The following is a 22,688-nucleotide window of genomic DNA, read 5'->3' as shown; positions in this document are numbered from 1 at the left end:
CAATAGTTGATAATGAAAGATAATTTGTTGTTATTTCTGTCTGAATGTCTGTAAGCATAATTTGGAAAATAGGTTATTATGCCTTATATTTGACAATGTATTATTTTTGTCATTGTTAACAATAATTGCTAAAGTAGGTGATAAACAATTTTAAACTACGTAAGCCAGCGGTTTCTAAAAGGTGTTCCGCGGAGCCGGGTGGAACCTGGCTTGCTTCCTCATCCGTCTTGTTTACCATCTACTAAGCTATGATACATTCCCACCTGTCCTATCTATCGTGTATTTGAGGTTTCGTCAGCAAAAATCAGATCTCAGATATACAAGTTAAATATGAATACTATAAACTTAACGATAGAAGAAAAATTATAGACCTTTTAAATTCATTCAAAATTGTAAATTGAATATGGGATTGCCCTGAACTATTATCTCTCATCAACTTCAGGCTGCTTGGAAGAATGACTAGACAGGTGCCACCGTTTTGTAGCAACAATTCATGGACAGTGTATACTTGTAATGCCGTATTAAATAGACTTCATGAACTCGGCAATAGTTATTCCCACGTATCCGATATATTTAGTGTAGGGTATTGTTCTTATATAACAAACCTTTTGAACTTTTTTAAAGATGGTGAATGGTAATTATATTTATTTATTCATGCATTTCATAATACATACAGTTTTTTGTTCACTTTGCCCAGCTGTATGAAACAGTACTTATGATTTTCTTGTTGTGTTACTGTAGAATGTTTAATTAATTAAACTTTCTACTGAATACGCTGTATTATTTTTAGGTTAATTTTTAAAATATAAATCTTGTACAATTTTTAGGTTTAATTTTTTTTTATAAATCTCGGGTATACCCAAGGAAATTTATGTTTAAATTTTTTTATTTATATACTAAGCAAAATATGCTAGTATTTTAAATGTTTGTAAAACACAGATTTGCCGTTTATGTTAATAAAATAAAAAAAACCTTGCAGTCGTTGAGAAGTCTTTAGTGGTTCTGCTTCCGTTTGTATCGGCTTACCGATCCAAGACTGACTTTTCAATTTATTATTTAAGGTGGGGGTCACTCCTCTATCTCCTTTACACTAAAGATATAGAGAACATTATCAAAGAATGTGGATTGTGGTCTCACTGCGAGGCAGATGATACTCAGATTTATTTTTATTGCAAACCAGGCGAGAGTGCTTGTCAATTTAATTGATGGATGCATCGAGAAAATAGGAAACTGGATGGCTGAAAACAGACTAACATTAAACCCATCAAAAACTGAACAACTATGGGTCGCTTCAGCCAGACGACAGAATTTGATCCAGGATACGGCCCTACCCAATGTAGGGAGTACCGCTTTACCCACCGTTACTAAACTACTGGGAGTTTTACTCAATTCTGACCTTTCTCTTGACGCTCAAACTAGTAGAACGATAAGTTCATGCTTCTACCAGCTGAGACAAATTAAATGCATACGCAAAAATTTGCCGGTTGATGCCGCCCGTCAATTAATAAATGCGTTTGTAGTGTCTACAGTCGATTATTGTAATGGTATCTATGCAGGTCTACCAATGAACAAAATGACTCGCCTACAATCTGTATTGAATGCCGCAGCGAGACTTATTTTCGGAATCTCTAAGTTCAGTCATATCTCTCCACTACTTCGGGAACTACACTGGTTACGTTTTCCACAGAGGGTCGAATACAAACTCTCTTGGCTTATGTATAAGTCACTGCACAGCTCTGCTCCGGAATATCTAAGGGAGCTATGCATTCCAGATGAACTAGCTGACAGGCGTCTAACGCTTAGATCAGCTACGTCTACGGCGAGAGGAAAAGTTATTATACCTCTACGCAAACGGCGCACTAAATTTAGTGAACGCGCATTTGCGGTCGCAGGCCCTATGGCATGGAATGCTCTCCCAGCAGAGTTGCGAGGCTGTGAAAGTGGAGTGATGTTTTGGAAAAAGCTCAAAACCCACTTGTTCTCTAAATCATTTGAATAAATCCGTGGCATGTGACAACAAAATTAATTATTTTAATTAAATATTAAATTAAAAAGAATCACTATGTAAAGCGCCCTTGAGGTATTTTGTTACGAAAATGGCGCTATATAAGTTATCCATAATAATAATAATAATCAGTGCTATTTAAGCATCTGACGTCAATGCGACTTGTGAAAATCTATTGTGACGGGTCCCCGTTAATAGTTCTCGTCCTCCAAACCCTGATCTTTAAAGTATCGGGCTATTAGGAAGGGGGCGAACTCTTTAACATCCTCAAGTTAAACCAGTGGTCCCCCGAGGGTGCGGCTTTTTTGTGATGTAAAGCATCACATTCAGGGGTGGGCTACAGGGACTCGGAGGGGCTCGCGCGAGCCTCTTGTTAAATTTGACTTGGGCCGGCGAGCCCCCTGTTAAATAAGGAGAAATCAATATTCTCAGATCAAATCAGTGCATAAATGCAATTTCAGTGGATGGTGTAAATGTATTATGAAACATAAAATGTCGTTGCCTTTTGTAATTTGTCAAGAAATATAATTATTAGGGATGCGCAATAAAAGAGACCTATCCGTTTTTTGTCTATACAGAGTGTTATATAAACCCTGTCACATCCGAAACCACAATGATCAGGATGGGCAAAAAGACATATTATTATATAAAAAAAAATATTTAGGGCAAAGAATTTTTTTAAAAATAAAATATTTAAAAAAAACAAATGGTTGCTTACTTCTGCAGGGGAAAAGTTAGGGAAGCACGGCACAGTATCAGATTCCCCCCCCCCCCTCCTCGTTTCTCCCCTGCAGAAGTAAGCAACCATTTGCTTTTTTTATATTAAAAAAAAAAAAATTGTTTTAAAAAAATATTTTAATGTGCCAATATGTCTTCTTTCTCATACTGATCATCGTGGTTTCGGATGTGACAGGGTTTAATGAACACCCTGTATAGTGTAACGATTGCCTGCAATCGTCTAACAATGCTTTAAAACGCCGATGCTAGATAAAACACTATATTGCTTCCATATGTTCTTAGATGTTCAACGCAACATTTTTGCGATTCTTTGAACGATTATCCGTCCAGCTTCACACGTGCACATTTTTCTTCCCTTTATTGTAATTGGGCACTGTTTTTGGGCACAAATGATTACACACACATATATATATATATATATATATAGCATTTAAGTTAACACTTAATATTTTAAGTAAATGTTATAAAAAGTATTAGTGTTTTGGATAGTTAGGACAAAAAACTTGGTTTTTCGTATTTTTTATTTTCTCACTATCTATCCTCGCCTCTGTTATACACCATAATTTGGTCTGACACTCGTTTTGTATATCCGAATTACGTTTCCAATAATCATGTGTTCATTGTACTATAAGACATTTCTCAGGCATCCAGATGTTTACAAACTGAGATGGATATGTTCTCATCCTCACTATGGCAGCATCATCTGCATGGCATGTGATGTTAATGACCTTATCTCCCTTAGTGGATTCACTACTTTTTTTTAAAACTTAAAAGCGTTTTTTTATATATATTTATTCTGTTTGTGTAAGAAAAGGTTTTTGGCGTAAATATTGTTGTTGTAAATTTAGTTATAAAGGTGCTAAACTTGCTTTGTTTCTTTGCTGTTCTCAATATGTGTTATTTCCTAAATGTTAATATTATTTATGTCCCAAATTGAGTTGTTGTAACTCCCGAGAATGTAACTTAACATATTTTTATTTTTGTTATTTATTTAACTTTTTGTACATAATGTTATTTGTACATTGCAGGGCTTATTGCCAAATGGCAATTTCTTCCAACCAACCAATAAAATAAAAGTTTTATTTTTATAATTCAAGTTACAGAACATATTCAATAGAAAAAAAATTAAAAAGCTAAAGATATATAAAAATAGAAATAAACGTATTTGTTTATAAATAACGTTAAATCAAAACTATTTCTCAAGGAGAAAAAGGAAAAAAAAGGAAAAAGGAAAGGAGGAGAGATTCAGGAAGAGAAAGGAGATGTTTCTTCAGACGTGTTTAAACAGAGATAATGTAGTAACATCTTTGATGGTGGATGGGAGATGATTCCACAGTCGAGCCGCATGAACACCACATGAGTTAGAGAAGAAAGAGGAATTGTGGATGGGTACTAAGAGAGTGCCTTGAGAATTAGAACGAAGAGGTAAACCATGAACTGATAAGCGTTGAAATTTTTCACGCAGGTATATAGGAGCGTTAGGACTATGAAGTACATTGAACAGAAGTGAAAGGGAGTTATAGTCTCTCCGCTGTCTAATTTTGAGCCGGTTCAGTTGCCTACGATCAGAAATGTGGTCATATTTCCTAAGACCAAAAATGTACCTTATGCATGTATTCTGAAGTCGTTCAAGTTTATCGCGTTTCTCACAGCTTAAATCAGTCATGGAAACATCAGCGTAATCTAGAATGGGTAGTAGTAATACTTGTACAAGGGTGCATTTATATATATAATGGTTAGTTACTGCCAGTACTGAAATGACTTAAGATAGTACTGATTTAAGATAGTGGCGGTAACGCTGTTTTGCTTAGCTTAAAAATAATATGTCAACATATTAAAAAAAAATTAAGAGTGGAATGATGCGGAGTAATACATAGAAAACTATGATTTTGGTTTATTTGTAAATATTGTATTTTTTGTTATTATAATGGCTGTTGTTTTTTTTAATAAATAAAATAAATATCCTTATATGTGGCAGGAGAATTTTGTAGAGCTATGATGCTTTTAACACTTGCGTAGGGGCCAATAAGGAACGCTTTCCTTAATAAAATACAATTTGCCAAATATGTCGCTTACGTTGTTCTGCCGATTATGGCTCGATATTATCTTCTTTTTTTTCTCCTTCTCTATTGAGATTTTTTTATTGTTAAATTTCACACCTGTTACACTCTATTTACAATATTGACTATGCATTGTGCGATTTTTTAAACACGTCAGCGACGTATTCATTATAAATAAACATAACGTCAGCACGCTGCAAGAAGTCACTAAGTCACGATGAGGAAAATGAGTTTTTTTTCAAATTGTTTTTTTACAAATCGTAAAATACAAAGTATACTTCGTACGCATTACATTCCCAGGAGTTACTTCAACTCAATACAGGACTTAAATATTTTTATCATTTTTTTTTAAAAACACATATTCAAAACAACAAAGCAAGTTCAACTAAATATATAAGCCAAATAACTTTTCCCACGCAAACAAAATAAATATATGTAAAAATGCTTTAAAAATGGAGGATATGGTAAATCTAGAACTTAGAGAGATAAGGTCGTTAGCATCACATGATTCAAACATGTCTATCTCATTACAATATTTGATTTTGTCCAAATGTTCGTAGACAAAATACTGGATTTCACCCCCTCGGGGGTCATTAAGATTAACAAATTACAACAGGGATGGAGAATACCTTAAATAAATGAATATGGAAGTCAAGGCATTTACAGGGCTTATGACCTGTCATTGGCTGGTTTAAGTGGCCACTTTACACACTGTGTAATATGTCTATCTCAGTTGGTAAAATAAATATTTTTAGTATTTTTCAATATTTTTGTTTTGAAATCTTGAACCACGGCGTCCTAAACTCCGAAGCAAACGAGTAAAGCCGTGGCAACACTTAAGAAATATCTCATTTAAAATTATTGTACACGAGCGGAACCCGGCAATGCTTTGCTATTGCTAGATTTAAGTACATACTCATTTATATATTAAATTAACACAATCAAAAGTTTGATATCAATTATTGTATTTAGTCCAAACTAAATACGCATGTATACATGATTGTTTTTGTGTTTCTGGTTAACATAAATTGTGAGGACAGAGAATATTGATAAATAGGTATTCGAACATTGTTTTCCTGTCGGCCTCGTGGTGTAGGGGTCAGCGCGTTTGCCTACTATGCAAGAGGTCTCGGGTTTGATTCCCGACACGGTAGATATGAAATATTTATTTAAAGGGGAGTTTTTACACTGGCATATTTCATAGTCCCTGGACTGGTATCTGAAGATTGATCGTCTTGCCTTCATGCAACAAAAATGATCAAGATAAGCTGCGATTGGTGTACCAATGCAGTGCCCTATGCGCCATAAGGTGCAGAAAGGGAATGATGTTGGTGATGTTTTCTTGTCGCTGTCTTGCAGATGCCTCCCCGATACTATGCGAAAAAGTGACAAATACTCCAACTTTGTACAAAATTTAATGATATTTATTTTACTATTTAATGATATTTATTTAAACTGTACCTTCTGGATTTACAAATTACAGCAGGGATGGAGAATGCCTTAATTCTCCATCCCTGTTGTAATTTGTTAATCTTAATGACTTCCGAGGGGGTGAAATCCAGCCTTTTGTCTACGAACTTTAGACAAACTCAAATATTGTAATGAACTTTCTAGGTTTTTTATATTGTTTGTTGACTAGTGACAATAATGTTGGTAGCTGTATTTCTGAAATGTCAGTTACGAGCTGTCAACTTATGGCTATCGATATAAACTTATATTTACGTTTCTGATGTTTTTATTGTTATGTCAATTTATTCCTTGTGTGATATTTTATTCATGTCAATTTATGTCTTAATCTTTATGTCTAAAAGTATCAATAAACTAATGGCTTTCAATAATGGCCATGAACTAAATTTAACTGACAATATTTTGAATAAAAAACTTAAATTAAACTATATGAAAAAATACTTATACAGTTCCCAAAATATTTCCAATAAAAATGAGAACTGGCGTAGAATTTTGTAAATTAATTCATTTTCTAATAATATAGCGCAAATTTTACCTAACAATATTAGGCCAGCTTTTTATACTAATAATAACAAAGGTAAAATATTAACAAATTGTAAAGATAAGGAAGATAAATTAAATCATTCGGGAATTTATAAATTCAATTGTTTAAATTGCCCAAATTTCTATATTGGAAGAACTTCACGTAAATTTGAAGTTAGAATCAAAGAACATATAAGATGTCTGAGTAATAATAATTTTTCGGAATTCGCAAATCATCTTATATCCGAAAACCATGAATTTAATCAAGAAACGTGTGTAGAAATTTTGCATGTCAATAAAAATGGTTTTCGTTTAGATAATTTAGAACGATTAGAAATTAGTAAAGCCATTAATTAAAAACTTCAAATAATAAATAATCAATTAAATTTAACTTCGAGTCCTCTTTTACAACTATTCCCGTTATGATTTATTTTATCTTCTTTCTCTCTTTCTTTCAATTTTCTGTCTCTTTCATACAATATTTTATTATATAAATAGCAACGCGTGAAATTATAAGTTAGTAGTAACCTCGAAACCAGTCGAAGTGTAATTAAAAAAATTAAGTGGTTTATACAAATTTATAAACAAATAAGTGTAAAATGTCATACTACAAAATGATTAATGTTTTTGATAACAATAATGTATTAATAAACCACTAAAGATGTACCAAAAAAGTTGTTTGATGTGGGTTTAAATTAAAACCACGAAAACGAGGTCTATTTGGTCTTTATTACGATTGATTTCAGAGGTCTAAGTTCACACGTGGTTTACACTGCTGGATCCCGCTAATGCCTGGCTCCAGCGGGGCTAAGATGGCTCGGTCCCGCAAATACCTGGATTGAAATCATCTTACGGGATTGCATTCCCCAGTAACACCTAACATATCTTTAAAAATCGATTGAATTAAAAAATATAAATGAATTTATTAGTTATCGTCTTCTTGTACTGAACTGACAATACACGTATACTCGCGATTTAATGTCCCAGATTTCGCTTGGGACACAATAGGACATTGTTTTGAATACAGAAAGTGATCATTATACTGAACAACTACTCGGCGCGAACAATTCAACAACTCTCGCACTCAGTCAACAAAAAAAAACAATAAGTTATAAACGCAAACAGTTGAATAGATACAACATTCTTTCATAGGTACATCAAATCCAAAGATGGTATGATATATTGATTTGGTTATTCATATTTTTCTCTTACAAACTATAATTAATAATATAAATAATGTAACCTCACTGGGGTTACCCGTGCCGAGGACACTTAACAATATACTTTTTTTTAATGTTTTTACATTTTTTTTTTATTTTTATTCCAGTAAAATGGCTATAAAGTGCAGAGCCAATTCTACCATATAAACATGAACATAATTATAAATATAAACAAAAATATAACAATAAACACAAATATAAACATAAAATAAAATTTTATATTGCAGCACTTATGGTGGTCGTAACATATCGCGCCATCGCTCGAACAACGGTGAATGGATCCACCCTGCAGTGGCTTGGAGAATTTCGTTATTAGAGTTTTTTAGGCGTTCCCATAGGCTCCAGGCTTTTTGGCGAAGCAGGGCAGCGAAGGTGTTTATTCGTCCAGCTGTAAACATTTCAGAGGCACTGCAGTACCTAGGCAATCCGAATAATTGTCTGTATGAGTTGTTATACGTGATCCTTAATTTATTCCACGCTCCTTGCGTATAGTTGTTCCAAAGTTCCGCTGTATACATGGACGTCAAATACGAAGTAAATATGATTTTCTTCACTTCGTTACTGCATTGAAAGAAGCGTCTCGCTAGCATAGAGGCCCTGACATTGATGGCTCTTCTCTGTCTCTCTATGTCCTGATCGTCTTTACAATTGTCAGTCAGTATGTGCCCTAGATATTTGACTTTTGCAGTTACCGTTAAACTGTTGTTGTCTAGGAATACAGGTGGTGATGGGTGCACGAACTCAGAAAGTGACGTCTTGTGTTTAAATATAAGTACGGCAGATTTTTTTGCATTGTATATCATATTGTGGTCAATTGCATATTTTTCGCAAATATTGAGACAATCTCATACTATTAATAGATGAAGACATTTGAGAATTAACAAAGAAGACTGACTTAATAAACAGAGATAATTAACAAAATATTTAGACAGTTTTAATAGTGCGTATTTATGTACATCTATATTATTTATATTACAAAACGCACAATGAAAATAACAAAAACCTAACATAAGCTATACACTTGTGGGGCGGTTGATTCAATATTGGTTTGGGCGAATGAGACAATCCATTTTACTTCTACCTAGCTCTACTATCCATTTTTTTATAGCCCTTTTAAACATTTTCTCGTAGGTACCAGTGTAGGTACCAAGGGATCTATCTGCTTCTTGGTAATTTTGTTAGTTATATTAGACGCATGTTTTCCGCTTGAAATTTCGGATTATTATTTTACTTTGATTAAGATGTCAGATAAACATGTGTATTACTTTTGATATTTGAGTAATTTTACGTGATACAGGAAAAACGGTGTCATTTGTATTTTTAAATGAACGTAGATGGGTAGCACTATATTATACAGAAATGGTTTTTTAATAAATTGTTAGATTTCGGCACTTGATCTTCACAAATGAACACATTTTTAAGCAGTTTTAACAGAAGCACAGTTATAAAATCACGATAGTTTGGGGCGTTTGAATATATTTTGCTTAGAACAAAGCGTTGAATATAATAACGTGTATAAAACAATGCTTTAAATGAATTATCTATCTTCTCACTCTTTGTTTATAGCATGGCCACACTTCCACCTTAGCGAATTAACTCTATGTTTATAACAATTAAACACAAATTTTTGTATTTTAAACTAAAGTTGCAGAGAGGAACTATATTTCACACCCAGCCCGCTCGGAGGCTGGGTGTGATATTATAATATTAGTCTAATTTATTAGTGAAAATAATAGGGTTGTGGTTATTTTAGGAAGAGAGATGTATTTTAAGTAGATGCGTATTTTTTTCCTGATTCCGAATATGTATTTAACTCATTTTCGAAAAAAATGTTAGATGCGTCTTTCTTTCTTACGACGGCAGTATAGTGACAAGCTACTGTGGTAGGCACCTTCACATCGGTAAGTTCCCGGTAACCCAACATTCGCACAAATGCCGAACATATATGTAAATGCCATTATTTTGTATATTTGATTATGCATGAATCTAAATTTGTATAATTTATATTTTAATATTTATATCTTTTTTCATTCTATTCTTTGGAATTTTATTATTTATTACTTATACCTTGTTTTTCTAAATTGTTATTCTATTGCATCACATGTCATTATAATTTAATCCAATTAATTTTCCAAGTATTTTCACTGTTAATTATTATGGCTTGACCCGGGCATAGCCTAAAAAGCCTTAATAATTTCATTTATATTTAAACGAGTGTAATTTTAAATGAATAAATAAATTAATTAATATATATAGTTGGATGATTTATATAGCGTCATTTTTATGAAAATCACCTCAAGGGCGCTGTACAATTAATAAATATCCCAGTACGTCTTGCAGCTACAGAGCGCATGGACGGTTGGTATTCTAGTTCCTCGTTTTAATTAAGATCAATAAAAAAATATAACAGATAGGAGCTAGATTACAGGACGTCTTGCAGCTACGGAGCGCATAGACAGTTAGAAATTTAGCCCCCATTTACACATTAAAAAAATTGACAAATAAGTTAATTGTATCAATGATATTTAAAAAAAAAATAATATGAGTAGTAAAAAGGAGTAAGACACGTCTTGCAGCTACAAAGCGTATAGACGATTGGAATTCTAGACCCCATTTACAAAATTTAAGGATTTTAAAGTTGATATATGAAAGCTAGATAACCAATATATGACATGTATTTATCGAGACACGTGTAGATACAAATGCAAAACATTTAATGCAAAAATAATTTTATTTTAACAAGTCTACTGCTTTGGCGGGGTGACTATCTCGAGACAGTTCACGGGACTCGGGAATTAAGTTACGAACGCGGAGTAAAGTTGCAGCGTCAGTTATTGGTTGAATTCGATCATATGACGTCAGATATGACAAGTCGGTAGAGCATACCGAAGTAGATAGAGATAGAAGAGAAGTAGAGTCGACCGTCTCTGTATGTAGGGGGAGGCGGGGCTAGTTGTTACGGAAGAGAAAGAGCAGCTAAAGAAGTAACAGAAAAAAATATCTATTCGAAGAGCTGCCGAAGCATACAAAGTAAATTTTATCACATCACAGCGTTACATAAAACGTCAAGAGAATGGTCCAACCACATCTAACATAGTGGGTGACAATAAACCTCAGCCAATATTTTCTGTCGAACAGAAAAAGGAACTTACAGCATACATAAGCGTATGCTATTATATCATTACATGCTATTATATATTATTGTTAACAATTACATATATGTTTAACAAATTACAACAAGGATGGAGAATACCTTAAATAAGGGAATATGGATGTCAAGGCATTTACAGGGCTTATGACCTGTCATTGGCTGGTTTAAGTGGCCACTTTACACACTGTGTAACATTCACAATTTTGCCTATGTTTGAACATCCATATTTCTTCAATTGTTCCATTTGTTGATTTGAGTGAAGTTAAATAGCTGAAACCTTTATTGTTGTGAAGAGATCCATCTGACTGAATTATTTCCCATACTAGGCAACGCCTGAAAACAATTTTTCAATTTTTACACTTCTTCTTGGACCAGTTGGTTTCATTACAATATTTGAGTTTGTCCAAATGTTCGTAGACAAAAGACTAGATTTCACCCCCTCGGGAGTCATTAAGATTAACAAATTACAACAGGGATGGAGAAAACCTTAAATAATGGAATATGGATGTCAAGGCATTTACAAGGCTTATGACGTAACAACATGCCTCCATCTTGTAACAACTTGCCTCTGTGTCTTCTTGCCCCTACATTGTTACAGTTTTAATATATTTTTAGAAATACTATATTTTTTTTGTGGACTTTGTATGAACACATGTAAATTGTTTTATTATATTTTAATATATGTTTATTAATATGTAACCAATATGATGTGCCTCAAAATAAAAAGTTGTCAGATATTAATTTTTTTCATAACAACTAGCCCCCCCTTCCCCTACATATGAAGATAGCGTTTGTAATTGCCCCCCAGGGTTGATTTTAACGCAATCTGTTTCCGCCCTTCGCATCCATTAAATATATTTCTCAGTCTTTCCATTCCTAGTAAATTGTTCTACCCGTTTCAGAATATCTCGTAATTGTAGGATGTGCAGTTGTGCCATAGAAAGATAATTGGGTTTACCGTTGGCTCGATGCCACCTCTCGCAGGCTCTGTTGTCCAGTACGGGGACGTCGACCGCTTGCAGCGTCTTGGGGCGGAGGCGAGAGCCAGGGCTCAAGGCCCCCCAACCCGCCGCCCATCCGAACTGGCCGAGGAAATCGGCCCCCTTCTCGGGAAGGCAAATAGGAGCTGAAAACAATTTATTGATCTATTACTTGTGATACACTTGTTTTATTTTTTTATTTTTACATACACATTTTTTATTTATTGAAAAAACATGTGCCTATAACATATTATACTCCCGGAGTAATAAAATATCTCCTTTGGGACTGTACATAAAAAAATCTTTTTTATCGGTAGAATTCCATATTAAAATTTAATTAGGTGTACAAAATAAAATACTTGGTGTACACCAATTTATTTAAAATTACTTTACCTATCTTGGTTTATATAGAAATCCTTAATACTTGCTAAATACCCCTATAAATTATTATATCATGCACCTATATCATTAAACAGCAATTATTGTTAGTTTATAAGGAAACTTTGTAAATATGTAGAGCGAATGCACAGCGAAAGAACGGCTAAAAGGATTTACGATGCGAATGTTGATGGATGCAGAAAACGAGTAAAAGACCGATAAAGACATGGCACGATCAAGTCCATCAAACACTTGAAGATGGACATGTCAAGAGTAGGAATGATCGGCGTGCGTGCATAAGCAGATGTATGAAATGAATATAGAGGAAGCGAGGTCTGTATGCAAAGATAGAGTGATATGGCGTTCTATCCTCTCTGCCTACCCCTACGGGGAAACGGCGTGATGGTTTGTTTGTTTGTTTGTTTGTTTGTTTGTTTGTTTGTTTGTTTGTTTGTTTGTTTGTTTGTTTGTTTGTTTGTTTGTCTGTCTGTCTGTCTGTCTGTCTGTTTGTTTGTTTGTTTGTTTGTTTGTTTGTTTGTTTGTTTGTTTGTTTGTTTGTTTGTTTGTTTGTTTGTTTGTTTGTTTGTTTGTTTGTTTGTTTGTTTGTTTGTTTGTTTGTTTGTTTGTTTGTTTGTTTGTTTGTTTGTTTGTTTGTTTGTTTGTTTGTTTGTTTGTTTGTTTGTTTGTTTGTTTGTTTGTTTGTTTGTTTGTTTGTTTGTTTGTTTGTTTGTTTGTTTGTTTGTTTGTTTGTTTGTTTGTTTGTTTGTTTGTTTGTTTGTTTGTTTGTTTGTTTGTTTGTTTGTTTGTTTGTTTGTTTGTTTGTTTTTTTGTTTGTTTGTTTGTTTGTTTGTTTGTTTGTTTGTTTGTTTGTTTGTTTGTTTGTTTGTTTGTTTGTTTGTTTGTTTGTTTGTTTGTTTTGTTTGATCGTTTGACTTCTTTATTTTTTTAAATATATTTGAGTTTGCCGAAAGCAGCCTAACTTAGCCATTTTCTTCTTGACAACTCCGCTGTCTGGTTGTCTTTACCGTGTTTGACTTTGTGTCCTAGATATATGTACTCATCAACCACTTTTTTATTATTCAAATATTAATATATCACTGTCTACGCATAATTTGCTGCGTAAAAACTACAGTAAGTAACTCGATTATATCGTATCATTTAAACTTAGAAGGTCAAATAAGTGCAAGACATATCTTTGTATTAAATTGTATGGAGAAAGTTGATACAATTTGTCTCGCCATCAGCCAGTGTTGGTAGGTATATTTCTATAGGTATAGGTAGAGCACACTCTCACACTACATTATTACCCACACACAAACGCTCACCTACACATGCGAGCGGTACATAGCAGATAATGACATTCCTAGAGTGTGATTTCGTTGCTGATTGCATGAACACCTAAGGCCGAAAGCAGACGGAGACAAAGAGAATCGCTACTTTGTGGCGCTTCTAAGAACTCTATCCTCAAAAAAAATCTACTGTCTGCTCATTATTACTATGTTCTCCTTTTCCGCACCTGCTCCTAAGTAGAGCATGTGGACATCACCAGTTGCCTCCAGGGTCCTGATTACAATGGGAAGTTAACAGAGTTATCTTCGACTTTCTATAAAGAAAAACCAATGTTTGTGTACGAAAATAAGTATATTTTCGAGGACATTTAAAGTACCTTTGTCTTTAACTCTCATAATTGAACAAATAGGCTTGATTCATGATCTTCATTCATAATTCATTAAATCATTAAATCAAATGCAATTTTCCACTCTTACCTTCCTTCAATCATCATTTACAACTCCTTATCAAATTCATTATTTTCCTTTCCATTATCTCCTTGTTCTGTCTATATTTATCTTATTTTAATATAAAGTATATTTAATATTTTTATAGTTTAAACTTTAAGCCGTCGTCGTTTTATTATTTAGTGAATACATATAATTGGATGGCAGGCCCTACTATGTATACATTTTATATTGTTTTTATAAAATCTTATAAAATGTTTATAAAATGTTCATCTGTATTCGAAATAAAATAAATAAAATATTTAGAAGAAAAAAGTAGGGTCGCCGTGAGTCACATCTTGGTGGCGGATGTGATTTTTTTAAATGCTGCGAACGCCTAGTTGCATTCTACCGGCAACACTACTGACTAGTCATACTCGTTAGCGTCCACGTCGCGAACCCCGGGCAATGGGATCACACTCGTAACGGTGTGATCACAGCAGATAACAAGAGGATGAAAGGCGAGTTTTTGGCGCCTCAAACCAAAACCAACCAGCTAAGGGAAGGTAGCCCCAACAGAAAATCCACCAGAGAATACAACGGGAAACCACTCTGGTCATCTTTTTCCAGGAGTCACTACGGTGAGCACATCAATAAGGAGTCGTCCTGGCTGCAAAATGTAAAATTAGCGCAGGACAGATACATATGCTTTCGCTGTAGTGATCGCCAACGTCAAAAGGCACCGGCAAGGCAAAGGCACAAGAAGAAAAAGAAGATAAAATTGAAGATAAATTTTAACCTCCCATTGTAATCGGGGCCAAGGAGACCCTATCGCCACCCAGCACTTTCGCCTCCTCCCACGTCAATCTAAGATTTAATGTCAAATTAGGTTGGTATCCTATCAACAAAATACAATAAATCTCGATTAGAGCTTCTATAAGTAAAAATCATATCCACACGATTTCGTAACCTAGACGAGAGGTACCTCGAGTTAACAACTATCAATAATCAAGTTATAGCGATCTTCTTCTTTTCTACATCCGCTTCTAAATGGAGCATGTGGACATCAGCAGATGCCTCCAGGAGACCGCATCGCCAGACAGTACTCTTGTCTCCTTCCACGTCAATACAGCGCCCCTGAGTTGCTGAATAACGGTGAAAGATTGTCGTCGACGGCCGTCTAGGACGGCGTGATCCCGCAGGTTTAAAGAAGAGGCAACTTGGTTTTAAGTTCTCCTGAGACGTGCGCAGGTCCACCGTCACATCTTCAACACGCTCGTTATTCGTTATACGTCTTTCGGAAGAAAATTTTCTGCTCTACAATAAATTCCTTTTACGCTACAACACGACGCTACTAACATAGCCTCTGTCACTCCAAAACATTTTATTTTTTGTCTGCTTTTAATATGTCTTGCATGCTAAAGTTATGTGTTTGAGTTTTTATAATTTTTTTCTGTGATTCCTCCTGAATTTTTTTGTTTCAACAACAACAATAACAATAAACTATCACGCCGTTTCCCCGTAAGGGAAGGCAGAGAGGAAATAACGCCACATCACTCTATATTTGCACACATATCTCGCTTCCTCTACATTCATACATCTTCTCATGCACGCGCGCCAATTATACCGACTTTTGACATGTCCATTTTCAAACGTTTGTTGGATTTGGTCATGCCATGTCTTTCTCGGTCTTCCTCATTCCTACATCCATCAACATTCGCATTGTAAATATTCCTAGCCGTTCTTTCGCTGTTCATTCGCTCTACACGTCCAAACCGGCGCAGAGCTTCTTTCTTGATTTTGTCGATAATGCTTGTCTCAGCTTTACATAATGATCTCAACATTTGCGCATCTATCGTACATAGTTTTACCACACATTCACCCGAGAGATCGCATTTAGACAGCGTTCAGCCTACTTTCATCCCTGTTTTTCTAAGAAAATAGTTATTTATTTATTTATTTGACACTTCATATACATATACAATATATATACATATACGAGCGGGTATATTGCCTTAAGGCAATTTCTTTCTACCTACCCAAACCGTTCAGTTTGAGAAAATTATAAATACATGGACATAGTGAATCTTACAATTTTATACAAAAATTAAAAGCAAAAATCAACAAAAATAAATATATACATAAAAAAAAAATAACACTCTACTATGAAGAGAGGAGAGGGGATGGGAAGGAAAGAAGAAGGATAAAGGAACAATTTAAATATTTAGATGGTGACATTTCAATCTTGACTTGAATGTAAATAAAGAAAGGGCGTCTCTAACATTAGTGGGTAGATTATTCCACAATCGAGCGGCTACTACTGTGAAAGAGGAGGCAAGGAAATTAGAGCGATGACAGGGTATTAAAAGGGTTCTCTCGTTACTAGAACGAAGAGATAGTCCGTGTTGTGAAAGAGCTCCCATACATCAGGGTCGGGACCAGGACTCTGTTGTGAACTGTTAATTTTGCCTCAATTTTTTTGGTTTCATTTTGTTTACTTACACATGTTTTAATTTGTAAAGTATTTTTTTTTATACTTAAATTGTGTTTAAATTTGACAAAAGAATGAGCCGTCGAATACGTAAATGAAACCAATATTCTTACCAATATGCGGCATATAGTGTACGTTTCTATCCAGCGTCAGGACTGCCACGTCGAATCTGTCCGCCTGGGGTGTGAACTTGAAGTAGGGATGCACGTTTATCCTGCCAACCCCAAAGGTGTACGCTGGGAGGGGCTCCACCGCCGAATTGATGACGTAATCGCCCAGCGTGACGTGCACCTGACGCGGCGTGGCGCGCGCCACGCAGTGGCCGGCCGTGACCACGTGACGCCGCGACACCAGCGAGCCGCCGCACCTAGTGTGAAAAGGGGTTAATTTGGAGATGTGGGGCGGTGCGGTAAATTTACGGTAATTTAACATATTACAACAGAGATGAAGAACTTCATTTCAACAGAGAGGGAAAACATTTTTGAGAAGGGAATATGGAAGTCTAGGCATTTACAGGGCTTATGACCTGTCAATGGCTGGTTTAAGTGGCCACTTTACACACTGTGTAAAATTCACCATTTTTCCTATGTTTGAACATCCATATTTCTTCAATTCTTCCATTTGATGATTTTAGTGAAGTTAAAGAGCTGAAACCTTTATTGTTGCGAAGAGATTCATCTGACTGAATTTTTTCACATACTAGGCAACGCCTGAAAACGAATTTCCAATTTTTAAACTTCTTCATGGACCAGTTGGTTTCATTACAATATTTGAGTTTGTCCAAATGTTCGTAGACAAAAGACTGGATTTTACCCCCTCGGGACAGGGATGTAGAATACCTTAAATAAGGGAATATGGAAGTCTATGCATTTACAGGGCTTATGACCTGTCATTGGCTGGTTTAAGTGGCCACTTTACACACTGTGTAACATTCACCATTTTGGGTATGTTTGAACTTGTTTATTTTTTGAACATCTATATTCCTTAAATTCTTTTATCTGTTGATGTTCGTGAAGTTAAAGAGCTAAAACCTTTATTTATGCGGGTGAGACTCATCTAATTGAATTATTTCACCTACATACTAGGCAACGCCTGAAAATATTATTTTTTCAATTTCTATACTTCTTCATGGACCAGGTAATTTATAATCCCTGTAGATGCCTAGACTTCTATATTACCTTCTCTTAAATGTTCTTCATCTCTGTTGTAAAATGTTAACATAAACAGCTCCCCAGGGAGTTGAATCCAGTCCTTGTCTACAAAAATTTGGACAAACTCAAAATATTGTTAAAATAAACCTAATTATTAAGGACGTTCTTACAAGGTTACATCATTTTGCAAAAAACATTAGAGATGGGACAAATTGATAAATGTAATTTTATCGAATAAAAAATAATTCGTTTGATAATGTTCACGAAAAAGGTATAAATGTCTTTTTTTTGTGAATAATTGTATTCAACACACTATAATAGATTTTTGCGTTTTTATATCAATTTTCGGAAACAGAGTTTCGTGTTTGCATGAAAAAACTGATAAAATCGATTTGATCAGTGATCAGTAATTTCCCATCACTATTGACATGAGTTTGACAGCTGTCATTTTAATCAAGCTAAATTTTAAGGACTATAAGGCCGAAACAGAATCTTCGGGTCGTCACTATAAATCGTGTTCTAATGCAACCGGTAAACACGGAAAAGTCGGTACGTGGTTATCTACAAATATTTTTTAATATTTATTAAAAAATGTAGCATTAAATAATTTGTTTTATAAACTTACCATTTTCACCTTATTTAAAAAAAAAAGTTGTCACTAAAAAAATGTTTTTTTAAATAATTTATTTACATAATTAATGTGCGACCGAAGGCGAAGCGTGTTGGATAGAAGAGATACTTCTACTAAGTAGTTACTACCACTTAAGCTCTACAAGAAAATAAATAAAATAAAATAGTAAAACATTTAATAAATACAACAAAAAAAAATCATGTGATTTAAGAGTGCTATTCTTTTTTCTTACTAATAATATGTAATATAAATTATTAGATAACAAAAGGGCTTAGATAACAGATATAGAAAGCTTTCAGCTGGTTGAAAGGTTTCAGCATGTGAAGGAAAAATAAACAAATATTTTACAAAAATATAAGACAGATGTTTTTTTTGGTATGAAATATATTTACAAGTAATTATTAGATCAATCAGCCACTTTACAATTATGGACAAAGGATTGAGAAAGTTGACAGCTTTAAATACTTGGGAGTTCACATAACTGAGGATGAAAGCATGCACAAAGGGCTCGCAATCTGCCTAGGAATTGCTGGAACAACTTTTATCATGATGCGTGTTGTCTAGAATTCTAGTCTATACTCAGTTGAAAGAAAATTCTGATTATTAAACTCTTATATAATTCCAGTACTCTTATATGGGTGCGAATCTTGGCACCTTACCAAAGCTCAAAACACCAAACTTCTGAGTTTTGAGAGTAAGTGCTTGAGAAGAATATTAGGTATAAAATGGTTCGATTTTATAACTAACATTGAAGTCCGAGAACGGACGCAGTAGCCTCCTATAACGAGCGTCTCGAGGATGCGGCGGTGGACCTGGCTTGGACACGTGCTGCGCATGCCTCAGGAGAACCTAAACCCAAGTTGCATCTTCTTTAAACCTGCGGGCTCACGCCGTCCTGGAAGGCCGTCAATGACGATCTTAACACTTTATTCGGTGGAATTAAGGGGCGCTGGATTGACATGGGAAGAAGCGAGAGTGCTGGCTGGCGATAGGGTCTCCTGGAGGCAACTAGTGATGTACACATGCTCCACTTAGGAGCAGTTGTGGAAAAGAAGAAGAAGAAGAATTATTAGAAAACAAATTGAAAATAAACGTGACATTGAAGCAGTTTTTTTAAGATTCCTGAATGCATAGGAAAGTATTAAATATTGTTGATGAACAACACATGTCCTTATTTTTGAAGATCCTCATTTCTTTATATTTTTGTTTTTTACTGCGTAAATACTAGGTTTTTAAATAAATCTTTTACTTTGTTTCTTACTGTGTATTTTGTTTTTACTGTGTATTTTACTGAGTTTTTAAATACGTTTTTTACTTAGTTGTTTACAGCATATTTTACTTTGTTTTTTACTACATTTTCTATTTATTTTTTCTATGTATTGATTACTGTTTTTTATATGTTTTTTTTTACTGGCTTAGAACAGGGTAAATAACCTAAGTTAGATAGTCAATGCAACTTTGTATAAAAGTATAATTTATGTATATAATATGATAATAAATAAATAATACAAATACATAATAATAAGGGCTTCCGTTTGAAATCCAGGACTTTCGAAATGTCGAGAATCTCGAGACATTTTCGATATCGAACACTGATTTAAAGAGTGTATGTATTTTCAAAATTCGTAAGCATTGTCCGAGTCTAATTTTCGTATGAAAATGATACAAGATCGCGTGCAAGATTTGACCTAATGAATATCGTGTCATGCAATACACAAATTAGGTGAAATCTTTGGTCAAATTCATAAAAAATAGAATACGTCATAACGTTTCCAAAAACATTTTTGTACCGAGATCTGCGCGCGGCCTTCCATTCGGGATATTTTCAATACATATGCTCTCGAAAAGCTAGATCGAAATTGATCTGAAACTCTGTCTTTGCAAACAGACCTCGCTTCCTCTACATTCATACATCTTTTCATGCACGCGCGCCGATTATTCCTACTCTTGGCATGTCCATCTTTAAGTATTTGATGGAGTGATCGTGCCATCTCTTTCTCGGTCTTCCTCGTTTTCTGCATCCATCAACATTCGCAACTTCGCTCCTATACATTAGAGTTGGCACTAGAACTCCATTGAGAACTGCCAGTTTAGCCTCCTGCGATAAACATTTGTTTGCCAAAGTAGATTTCAGTGCATCGTTTACCCTGTTCCCGGCACTCACCCTCCTTTCCATCCCTAGTAAACATACTTCCTAGGTACTTAATTCTTCTATCTGATTCAGAATATCTCCGTTCACACTGATCTCACATTAAGTTATATTTTCATCCCTTTCAAAAACCATCACTTTAGATTTATCGACATTCATTCTCGAACGGTAGCTCAATATAACTCACCTATTGTTAGATTACAGAATACCGGGAATGAATATGCATCACATTTTGATATATTTAGTTTATCTCTGCCTAACTTAAAAAATAAAGTGACCAACATATTTTTATCAAAAAGAGCAAATCAACTTCAGAAGACTGGGTTGGAATAGTTATAATTTGATTGATTTAAGTATTTTGTTATTGTATAATTTCTTTAAAATATATATATGTATTTCAAGTAATTAATAATGTGTACAGTACGAGTATATTAATATTTCATACTCGATTTTTTTTTAAAATTATATTTTTAAGCACTCTTTATACCACATATATGTAAATGGCAGAAATGCCGTATATAAATAAATAAATAAGGAAATCGCTTTTCTTGCACACATCTTGAATAGCGGGTCTTATTTGCTGCTAGCATGAAGCACGCCATCATCATCATACAGAAGACAGTTAACCATGCTTGAATCGGGCTGTGGTCCTGTGGCTAGTGTCTCGGACTCACGGACCAATGGTCTGTGGTTCGAATCCCACTCTACTCCAACTTTATTTCCATTTTCTAATAGTGAGTTATTTACAACTCGTTGAAAATGGCCCTAAAATAAAATATCTGGGTAAATCATACGAACGCAAAGGTTTCTTTAAAAGAAAAAAAACATTTGTACCACTCATTTTCGCTCCTATTTTTAAATCTTTCAGTTGTTTCATGTATTGATAACTGTAGTTATCAATGTTTATTTTTTGAACAACCATGGTGACATTTCACATAACAGGATGCTATGATTTAATTTCTTGACTACATTTACTCTTTTTTTGTACGAATTATCGTTAGTATTAAAAAGTTTCGAAGTCTCGAAAAGTCTAGGTCTAAGCAAAGTTTCTCAGTGAGACTAAAATTTGTGTCGAGACAGAAAGCCCAAATTATAATAAAATAACGTAAGATTACGTGAGTCTAACGAGATTTTTTCCTCAGCCGTATTTCCTACTCGAACAAGTTAGTAAAATAATATATTTGTAGCAAAATAATAAATGAAATAAATAAATAAAGGCCATAGTCTGATAAAAAGTATGGAAATCAACCATTTCAAAATGCCGCCCTTTCAGAATCGCACTGTTAAAAAAATAAAGTAAATAATTAGCATTAGATCGCAAAAATAATTTTCTGTATTTCTCATTTAAAAAATGACTTATAAGTTTTATACAACCGTAAAAATTAACACGTTTTATTTTAAGTGAAATTTGTAATGATATTTTGGTTCGATGAAATGAATTGTTTAGTTTAAAAGCTTGTGCAGTGAATTTTTTTAGCTTATTTTATTTAAAAAATAATAATAATTGTGTACATATGATTTAGCCCAATATTTTTATTTTGGAGGACATTTTAAAAGAGTTCCACTCATAATTTTATGTGCGATTTATAATGTAAATAATATAGGTAAACATATATTAAATATTAACATACATATCAGTACACATAAATTAAATATATGTAATGTTTAAAACTGTCAGAACATTATAATAATTTGTATTTTTATTATCTTCAGTTTTTGATTTTGTTTGTATCTTTGTATATTCTTACATAAAAAAAGCATATTGTTAAGTGTCCTCGGCACGGGTAACTCCAGTGAAGTCACATTATTTTTATTATTAATCATTGTTTCTAACGGGAAAAAATGAATACATCAAATAAATAAGAATGGAACTCAAGTGGTGCGAACCTCGGACCTCTGATCCGTGAGTTCGCGACACTACCCACGGGACCAAAATCCAGTTCTGTAATTTTTTCTGTCATCTGTTATATATGAATGAAACTGTGTTTAATTATTTAAAAAATGAAAATTTGAAAATCTTAATTGATTAG

At 34.1% G+C, this 22,688-nt stretch overlaps 1 protein-coding gene across 1 annotated transcript in view; it reads right to left on the bottom strand.

The window, feature by feature from the left end:
* LOC148274723 (uncharacterized) overlaps nt 1–22,688 on the bottom strand; it is a 98,644-nt gene that overhangs the window by 3,028 nt on the left and 72,928 nt on the right. The window contains exons 4-5 of the mRNA XM_088236741.1: nt 16,841–17,094; nt 12,122–12,289 (exon numbers count right to left, since the gene is read on the bottom strand). Of these exons, the coding sequence (XP_088092867.1) occupies nt 12,122–12,289; nt 16,841–17,094 (422 nt within the window). The remainder of the gene's footprint in view (nt 1–12,121; nt 12,290–16,840; nt 17,095–22,688) is intronic.

The sequence above is a fragment of the Micrasema longulum genome, unplaced genomic scaffold (genome assembly GCF_059751315.1).
Source record: "Micrasema longulum isolate JH-2025_06_02 unplaced genomic scaffold, ASM5975131v1 h1tg001600l, whole genome shotgun sequence".
In the NCBI taxonomy this organism is placed as follows: domain Eukaryota; kingdom Metazoa; phylum Arthropoda; class Insecta; order Trichoptera; family Brachycentridae; genus Micrasema; species Micrasema longulum.
The sequence above is the reverse complement of the archived record's forward strand: the minus strand, read 5'-3'. Positions and strand labels throughout refer to the sequence as shown.